We start from the raw sequence: 8,600 nt of genomic DNA, 5'->3' as shown, positions 1-8,600 counted from the left end.
AAAAAAAAGGAAAAAAAAGTAGGCGGCTCACAAAAGGCTAAAGAAGGCGCGAATTGCAAGGATGGTTCCGGGGTGGAGGAGCAACAAGCGCTAGAAAATCTTGGTGTGGCGTCTCGCCCGCCATTGTAGTTTTCTCTTCTTCGAGCTCTCCTTCCTCCTAAATTTCTTTCAATCCCTATTCCTCATCTTTTATTGACTGGTTATGGTTAGTTTCACCTTCTAAAGACCAAAAACAACAACACCCAGACTCAGATTTTCCTTTATTTTGTTGTGAGTATTGACTTGTTTTTCTTCTTTTATGTTTACTCAATGTTTCAATGAATTATGGGATCTGGGTTTTGTTTTGATATGAATAAATATGTTGTTTTCAGCTTTAACTTCTCCTTTTGGAAGGTTCTTTCTTTGTTTCAGTTAGATCGGTATTGAAGTATTAGGAATTTCACTTTTTCTTTGGCTTCTGAATAATTTTTCTGGTTTGCTTTGAAATGGAGTTAAAGTAATGCAAAACTTGGATTTTTCTTATGGAGGGCAGCGATAGTTTTCTTTCTAAATGCGTTTCATGAATATATGGAGGACTGCATGGATTAAAAAATTTGGTCCTTTCTATCTTCCTTGGTTGTTCATCTAATCAGTGAAGTCAAAAGAGGAGAAAAGAAGCATTTTTTGCGAAGATTTTTTGCTTTTCTGGTACAAAGCTCTGGCCTGATTATCTTGTTGTTGTTCTTGCTGATTTTTCAGAGGGTGTTGTGATGGCTGCCAGTGTAGCTTATGTAGGTGGCCAGTTGCAATATGGGATGAACTTTTACTGGGGACAAGGTTATAGACAAGCTCTTTGGGTTCCTGGTGTGACAATCAATGGATGCCTGCAGAGAGAGCTCTCATGGTATTTATTAAGAATCTTAATTACAGTCTATTTCGTTTCTGTATTTGTTGAAAGATGTTATATCAGAGCAGTGGAGTTTTCAATTCTCAGCAAAGCTTCTAACTATATCTATGGTTTCTTTTTGGGAGATTTTCCAGGTCACGTGGGGTATCCAAGTTTTTGCAGATCCATAGGTGTAATTTTTCTCATTATCCGGTGAGAGAAAATTGGAAGTCCTTCAGGACAGTCACCACATCAGCTTACTTGAAAGATGGTTCAACAAAGTATTTTGATTTTGCTGTCATTGGCAGCGGAGTTGCAGGTCTTCGTTATGCTCTTGAAGTTGCGAAACATGGAACTGTGGCAGTTATCACGAAGGCTGAGCCTCATGAGAGTAATACAAACTATGCACAAGGTGGTGTTAGTGCTGTGCTGTGTCCTTCAGATTCTGTGGAGAGTCACATGCAGGATACAATTGTGGCAGGGGCTTATCTATGTGATGAGGAGACTGTCAAAGTTAGTTCGAGATTCTTTCTTCTAGTCGGCAGTATTCCTTCATCAATCCTTTTTATTTTTCACATGAACTTTTTTGCTCTGTGAGCAACGAGAAACTTAATTTAAATAAAAAATTATCTGAGTGAAAGGCATTTCGCAGTCCAACATTGTGCTTGCAATCAAGGGAGAGAAGGTTGATCCATTATCTCTCAGAAATAGTTTTAGTACACAGGCCTTTGTTACCTCCCAAAATCACTTTGAGTTAAATTTTTAATCAATTCCTGTCGTTTGTGCAATAAGAATGATGTCTGTTTTTAAATTTTTTTTTTTTCATCTTAGAAAGTTTAGTTATTAAATATTGAGGTGTTCTGAAATTTAAACATGTGAGATTACAGCAGCCACTGGTAAAGTAGGTTTGCAGAGGCAGGCATGCATAGTTAAGTTTGTGGTCATCTCCAGCATTCTAGCTCATTACTGAGGTTTCCTTTGAATTTGATCTGTTTCTCCAGGTTGTCTGTACGGAAGGACCTGATAGAATTAGAGAATTGATTGCCATGGGTGCATCATTTGACCATGGGGAGGATGGGAACTTGCATCTAGCAAGGGAGGGGGGGCATTCTCATCACAGAATTGTTCATGCTGCTGACATGACTGGAAGAGAGATTGAGCGGGCTCTATTAGAGGCAGTTATCAATGATCCCAATATTGTTGTGTTCAAGCACCATTTTGCAATAGATTTGCTTACTTCTCAGGTTCTACATTTTCCCCTTCAGTGATGATTTGAATTTTATATTATACTACTTTACAGTGCCAATTGAGTTTCTTGTATCATTGTATTAGCATACTCTTTCAAGGCTTAAGATTTGGGTGAAATTATTATGGACGTTTATAAAATTGTGCTTATTTGATTGGCTTATTTCATTAGAATCTAGTGTATGTTTAATACTAAAATGAAAGCCTTGATGGTTTGCAGTATGGTTCTGACACAGTTTGTCATGGTGTTGATGCTTTAAATACTGAAACACAAGAGGTGAGGAGAGGGTCTATCTAAGTAACCTTTCTTAAGTTTCATCTGGTATCACTTTACTGAATATATTTCATGTCTGTATCTTGACACTGATTATTCTTTGTTTTTTAATCTTCCCCCTGGCTCTTCCAGGTTGTCCGATTCGTTTCAAAGGTAACATTATTGGCATCAGGTGGTGCAGGGCATATCTATCCATCAACCACAAATCCCCCGGTACTTCTTCATTTTGAGTTTTTGCTGCATTTCATTGTTTCCCTTGTGTTCTCTTTTCTTTTTTCTCATGTGTATATTCATTCACGAATCATTTAGTACTATTTTTTTTTCTCTGGTTATTTATAAGCGATTCAGCTTGTTGGTTATGAGTGCAGTGCACCATCTGAGTAGTTCAAATTCTTCACTTGTTCTTATAGGTGGCGACTGGAGATGGGATGGCTATGGCCCATCGAGCTCAAGCGGTGATTTCCAACATGGAGTGAGTAACAATAATACATCTTCATTAGTACTCTTTGTAATTTGTGAAACATGACTTATTATTAAAAGGAACATTGTTGTACTATTGTTTCTGATATCTATAATTATGTAAAATCATGGAGGACTCTAGATGACAAGGAAGTGGAATCATTTTGATTATTTATATTGAACGTGATCATCTTTTGGTTTAGGATGTGCAGATAGATTTGGGTTGTTGGCGTTTTTGACTGTTTGTATGGAATTATTTCTTCTCAGATTTGTGCAGTTTCATCCAACAGCCTTGGCTGATGAAGGCCTTCCTATCAAGCCAAAGAAAACTCGAGAAAATGCATTTCTTGTCACCGAAGCTGTAAGAGGTGATGGAGGCATCCTCTTCAATTTAAGTATGGAGCGGTTTATGCCCTTCTATGATGAGAGAGCTGAGCTTGCTCCAAGGGATGTGGTTGCAAGAAGTATTGATGATCAACTTAAGAAGCGCAATGAGAAGTATGTGCTGCTGGATATAAGTCATAAACCAAGAGAAAAGATTCTCTCCCACTTCCCTAACATTGCTGCTGAGTGCCTCCAGCATGGCCTAGACATCACTCAGCAGCCAATTCCTGTGGTTCCTGCTGCCCATTACATGTGTGGAGGAGTCCGCGCTGGGCTCCAGGGAGAGACAAATGTGCATGGTTTGTATGTAGCAGGTGAGGTTGCATGCACAGGTTTGCATGGAGCAAATAGACTCGCTAGCAACTCATTGCTTGAGGCTTTAGTTTTTGCACGAAGAGCTGTCCAGCCCTCAATTGATCACATGAAGAGTTCTAGTCTTGATCTTAGTGCTTCTAATTTGTGGACCCAGCCTGTTGTCCCCAAATCACTCGGGAGTGATGTAATGCACAAAATATTAAGGACAACAAAGGAAGTGAGGAAAGAACTACAATCAGTCATGTGGAAGTACGTTGGGATTGTTCGATCAACAACAAGACTACAAGAGGCAGAGCAAAAAATTGGTGAGTTGGAGGCTAAATGGGAGACATACTTATTTGAGCATGGGTGGCAGCAGACAATGGTGGCACTTGATGCTTGTGAAATGAGGAACCTCTTTTGTTGTGCAAAGCTAGTGGTAAGCAGTGCCCTTGCTAGGCATGAGAGCCGCGGGCTTCACTACATGATTGATTTTCCTCATTTGGAGGAAAGTAAGAGGTTACCAACAGTGATTTTCCCCAGTTCCCATATGATGAGTACGTGGAGTTCACGACAACTACACCAGCAACCCATGTATTAGTCCATGGTCTGGTTTTCAATTCATCTATGAAAACTTGTATCAATTGGGTTATAGTTTATCATTTATTTGATCACTTGCATTGGAAAACCTTTGGCAAGGAAAGAGATCTGCCTTACAGCATATTTAGGGCACTTTAAAGAAAAGCTAGGGTGTCCTTGTTCCTCTCCCATCCCCGTTTAAGTGTTTCTGATTCATTCTTATAGAAATAAAGGAAAAGTTTTCTATTCAATTCCAGAATGATCATGTCATCAGAATAGTTTTCTTTTATCGGTTTAGTCTAACCTGCAAATCATGATAATGTAGCAGTTTATCAGATTGTATATTAGTCATGTCAAGAACCATGGAACCGCAGTTGTTATACTAGCAGATAATTTACTTCCTTCGTTGATGATATTGTTGTGTTATTCCTGTTGTTCAAAGGCAGACCAATTTAGATTATTGTAAGAGCATAACAGTCATTCTATCAAATGTTAATCCAATCCATTGTGATCATCATCATCCTCAGTCAAGTCTACTGAAAATGATTCTTTTTCCCACCTAAATCCTAACAGAACTGCCTGGTTTTCTGGCAGTGACTCCTTTAAATTTTCTGCATCCTGAAGCAATATGATACTACATTATCAGGAGTCTGTTTCTAGAATGATCATGTCTTTAACTTCTACCAGAACAGTATGGATAAGAACGAAGATAAGGGGAAATTGTCTACAGTGGAAATGGCCAGAAATTTGTTGGCACCAGTTTCTCTGGATTGACAAATTCACTATAAATAAATCCAGTCCTGCATTATCTTGGAATGTGTTGGCAAGAACACTCTTGGTGTCATGAGTTATGGGCTTATTCACGATTTTTCGCTTCCAAGTTTTCAAATCTGTCCTGTATACCATAGTTAAGAACATGGGATTGGGGGAATATTACATGTTCCACTAAATCTATCCTTGGCAACTTCTCATTTCATCCCCAACCACTCCTTCCCTTCCCTAGAAATAAAAGACTGGATCACAGTTAAGGACCCTCCAGGCAGCTTTTTGGTATGCTATCAAGCTTGTGTTGTAATCACAGGCTCTACCTTCTCTTTCTCATGAATCATGCCAGACTCATAGTGGTAATTGCCTTCGGCATGCTAGCTATTATCACTTTAGAAATGTACTTACGAAGCAGTTGGAAAACATTTGATATCATTCAATTCTAGTGGGTCCATAGGTGAATGTTAGGCGTTCTTGTCAATTTAGAAAGATTGCAAGTCATTCTAGTTGCATCAATAGCCTAAACGGGGAAAATGCCTAGACGGGGTGTGGCAGATTGAGATAATGTTTAGAAATTCGAGCTTGAGATATCAAATTCTCAATAGCCTAAAATCTATGTTCATAATGATCATTCTGATGTCAAATCATCATCACAGCAAAGAGTAAAGGGACCATATGCCAGTTGGACCTAGTACCACATATATATTTAATTTTCGGTGGACCATTTGTAATGTCCCCCATGCCGAATAATAACAAAGTAAAGTGAATAATTTTGAAATTTCAAAAAGAAAGTTGATGTCCCCATTATCCATATGGGCCATGTCTGATGCTTCCAATTCAATGAATGGTGATTCATGTCTTTTTCTAATCATGCCAGAATCCAAAAACTTAAACTGTCAGAAAGATCTCACTCACTGTCCACACTGTTCAAGTCGGTAGCTTTTTAACTCTTTAAGGCTTATATTAGTGTAGGCAGTGCAAGATTTGCTTAAACTCTTGATAGAGTTTAGCTTCTGCTAAGAAAGATGATGGAGGAGTCCTGGAAACTGTTTTACACTTTTGGGATCTTGGTTTTTGGATTGGCAGCACAATGGGCGGCAGTGAAAAGTGATGGTGGTTCACTGTCATGTGGGTTTCCAGCAATATACAACTTTGGGGACTCCAATTCAGATACTGGGGGAATATCTGCAGCATTTACAGAAATCCCTCCACCGAATGGAGAAACCTTCTTTGGACATCCTGCAGGCAGAGCCTGTGATGGTCGCCTCATCATAGATTTTATAGGCAAGCTTACATCACGTGTCTTCCTGGCTATTCTTGGCAAAACGTTAGCCCCATTCTGAATATATATGCTTCAACTTACATCTTTGAATTTTCCATTTTGTTGCTTGTTGCAGCTGAGAATCTGCAGTTACCATACCTTAGTGCATACCTGGACTCAGTTGGGACAAATTTCAGGCATGGTGCTAATTTTGCAACTGGAGGTTCATCCATTAGACCACCTGGTTATAGTCCATTCAATCTCGGGGTTCAGATTTCACAGTTCATTCAATTTAAAGCTCGCACCACTGCTCTCTACAATCAACTTAGCCTCAGTAGTAAGTCTTTCCCTCTATATATTTTACATCAAAATTTTGTATGCTAGGATTAAGAGAACAACTCTTACAGTGTTTACTTTCTTGTCTGCTGAAGTTGCTTGGATATACTATCAATTTTCTACTGAATTCTATTAGAAATCATACTTTATTTTTTTTTTTGTGAATTATGACATCAGGAAGAATTCCCGTAACGATTAGCAATCTACCAAGGCCTGCAGAATTCTCACAGGCTCTGTACACATTTGATATTGGACAAAATGATCTTGCCCATGGTTTCCAAGTCACAACAGAAAACCAAGTTAGAGCATCTATTCCCAATATCATAGGCCAGTTGTCCCAAGCTATTCATGTAAGCAACAACAATTTTTTAGCAGAAGTGTTCCAATCTATAGGTGAACTAATGCTGTCACTTGTCCTGGTTTCAGCTACTATACAAGGAAGGGGCAAGGTTCTTTTGGGTACATAATACAGGTCCCCTTGGTTGCTTGCCTTATAATGTTCTACATGACAAGTCAAAGCCGGGTATTCTAGATAAGAATGGATGTGTGAAGCCTCTAAATGAGGTGGCTATGGAGTTTAACAGGCAGCTTAAGGACAAGATATCCCGGTTAAGGACACAACTCCCCTTTGCCAAATTCACATATGTTGATGTCTATTCAGCCAAATATGGACTCATTAGCAGCGCGAAGACTCTAGGTAAAACATGTTCGAAAACTGCAATGCAGGCATTTAAACTAAGCAGCTGGGAAAAGTAGAGATTAACTGCAACTGTTGTTCTTATGGCAGGTTATGTTGATCCAGTTAATTTTTGCTGTGGAAGTTTTTATGGAAACCACATTAATTGTGGAAAAAAAGCCATAGTGAATGGAACAGTGTATGGCGACCCTTGCAATCATCCATCAAGGCACATTAGCTGGGATGGTATACATTACTCCCAGGCAGCTAACATGTGGGTGGCAGACCGCATTCTGAATGGCTCCCTCTCTGACCCACCAGTCCCAATTCAAGATGCTTGTCATCATCAAAGAAACATGTGATGATGAGAAAAAAGAATAGCAATCATGGTATGTTTGCTCAGAAATTTGACAGAGATATTGTAGTGTTTACCTTCTTTTGGCACTATAAATTATATATCTTAAGACAACAGTCTTATCAATTGATCAGAAAACGTTAGGGACAAGATATCCCAATTCCCAAAAGCATTTCTATATAAATTTATACTGCACTTAGTATCATTCTCCTGATGCCAGTAACACATTAGCAATCAATATTGTATCTTTTAGCATCATCTTTTTTTTATTGCTTAAGCATTTTGTTTAAACCTGCCTTTTTAGCTTTACCAATGACTCATGGCAAATGGTTGTTGATAACTGGTTGAAATTTTCATTATGTGACGAAGCAATGTGCTTGCCATTATTCTGGTCTCTTCAGAGACACATGGTGCAGCATTTTCAAAGGGATCATAACTTTTTTGTTGAAATAAATACTTAACTTGGTGAGCATTAGATATCAATAACCTCAATGGATGAGGACATGAGCTGTATGCTAATTGGTGGAGTTAATGTATGCTCTATAGGTGAATTGACGGGATATAGCTATACATCATTATTACATTTAATAAAGTTTTTGTTTATTTTTATGTTTATAATTTTTATTTTTAATTAATACGATAAAGTTTAAAGAGTTAAACATGCTTTACAAAAGAAATTATAAAAAGTAATAATCATGAGATCTCTTTTGCATTAAAGTGTCGTTTCTAAATATTCCTAATCTATGCTTTATCAATATTGAATATTGATAAAATTGAAAGACCAATACATGATTATGTTACTCACTTATAAAGTAAATAAAGGATCTCATATATTGAAATAATAGTACCACCCCTTAGACCAATTCAATTGAGTCCAATTTTTGGAGTATGTGCTCTCAAAAGTAATAGTAGTAATGTCATGACCCTTTTCTCTATCAACTCAGGCTATACCAAGGATAACCATCATTGGTGTTGTGGATCCTGTCTTTATAACTCAAAAGAAATGGTTTGGTAAGTGACTTTTCAGCCCACTTCTTTCTTCAACTAAGAAGACAAAGATCCAACATTTGCTTCTTAATCTATTGATGCTCTGCCATGAGACTATGG

General features: G+C 38.1%; 2 protein-coding genes across 2 annotated transcripts; both read left to right on the top strand.

The window, feature by feature from the left end:
- Nucleotides 1-4,351, top strand: AO (L-aspartate oxidase). The gene is made up of 8 exons (XM_007031403.3): nucleotides 1-270; nucleotides 739-883; nucleotides 1,021-1,378; nucleotides 1,867-2,109; nucleotides 2,331-2,387; nucleotides 2,517-2,597; nucleotides 2,795-2,856; nucleotides 3,111-4,351. Exons 2-8 carry the CDS (start codon nucleotides 750-752, stop codon nucleotides 4,120-4,122), a joined length of 1,947 nt encoding a protein of 648 aa, XP_007031465.1. The 5' UTR covers nucleotides 1-270; nucleotides 739-749; the 3' UTR covers nucleotides 4,123-4,351.
- A 1,461-nt stretch (nucleotides 4,352-5,812) lies between these two features.
- On the top strand, nucleotides 5,813-7,662 carry LOC18600758 (GDSL-like Lipase/Acylhydrolase superfamily protein). The gene is made up of 5 exons (XM_018118671.2): nucleotides 5,813-6,149; nucleotides 6,263-6,463; nucleotides 6,640-6,812; nucleotides 6,889-7,159; nucleotides 7,250-7,662. The coding sequence occupies exons 1-5, from the start codon at nucleotides 5,891-5,893 to the stop codon at nucleotides 7,498-7,500; spliced, it is 1,155 nt and encodes a 384-aa protein (XP_017974160.1). The 5' UTR covers nucleotides 5,813-5,890; the 3' UTR covers nucleotides 7,501-7,662.
- The last annotated feature ends 938 nt before the right edge of the window (nucleotides 7,663-8,600 follow it).

This window comes from Theobroma cacao, chromosome 4 (assembly GCF_053813885.1).
Source record: "Theobroma cacao isolate CCN51 chromosome 4, ASM5381388v1, whole genome shotgun sequence".
Lineage (NCBI taxonomy): Eukaryota > Viridiplantae > Streptophyta > Magnoliopsida > Malvales > Malvaceae > Theobroma > Theobroma cacao.
The sequence above is the reverse complement of the archived record's forward strand: the minus strand, read 5'-3'. Positions and strand labels throughout refer to the sequence as shown.

Excerpts from the sequence above, each read along its gene's own strand:
- AO (XM_007031403.3), top strand. The coding sequence starts at position 750 with ATGGCTGCCAGTGTAGCTTATGTAGGTGGCCAGTTGCAATATGGGATG. Across the intron at positions 1,379-1,866 it reads GTGATGAGGAGACTGTCAAA|GTTGTCTGTACGGAAGGACC; the intron begins GTTAGTTCGAGA and ends CTGTTTCTCCAG. Across the intron at positions 2,857-3,110 it reads GCGGTGATTTCCAACATGGA|ATTTGTGCAGTTTCATCCAA; the intron begins GTGAGTAACAAT and ends ATTTCTTCTCAG.
- LOC18600758 (XM_018118671.2), top strand. The coding sequence starts at position 5,891 with ATGATGGAGGAGTCCTGGAAACTGTTTTACACTTTTGGGATCTTGGTT. Across the intron at positions 6,150-6,262 it reads CCTCATCATAGATTTTATAG|CTGAGAATCTGCAGTTACCA; the intron begins GCAAGCTTACAT and ends TGCTTGTTGCAG. Across the intron at positions 6,813-6,888 it reads AGTTGTCCCAAGCTATTCAT|CTACTATACAAGGAAGGGGC; the intron begins GTAAGCAACAAC and ends TCCTGGTTTCAG.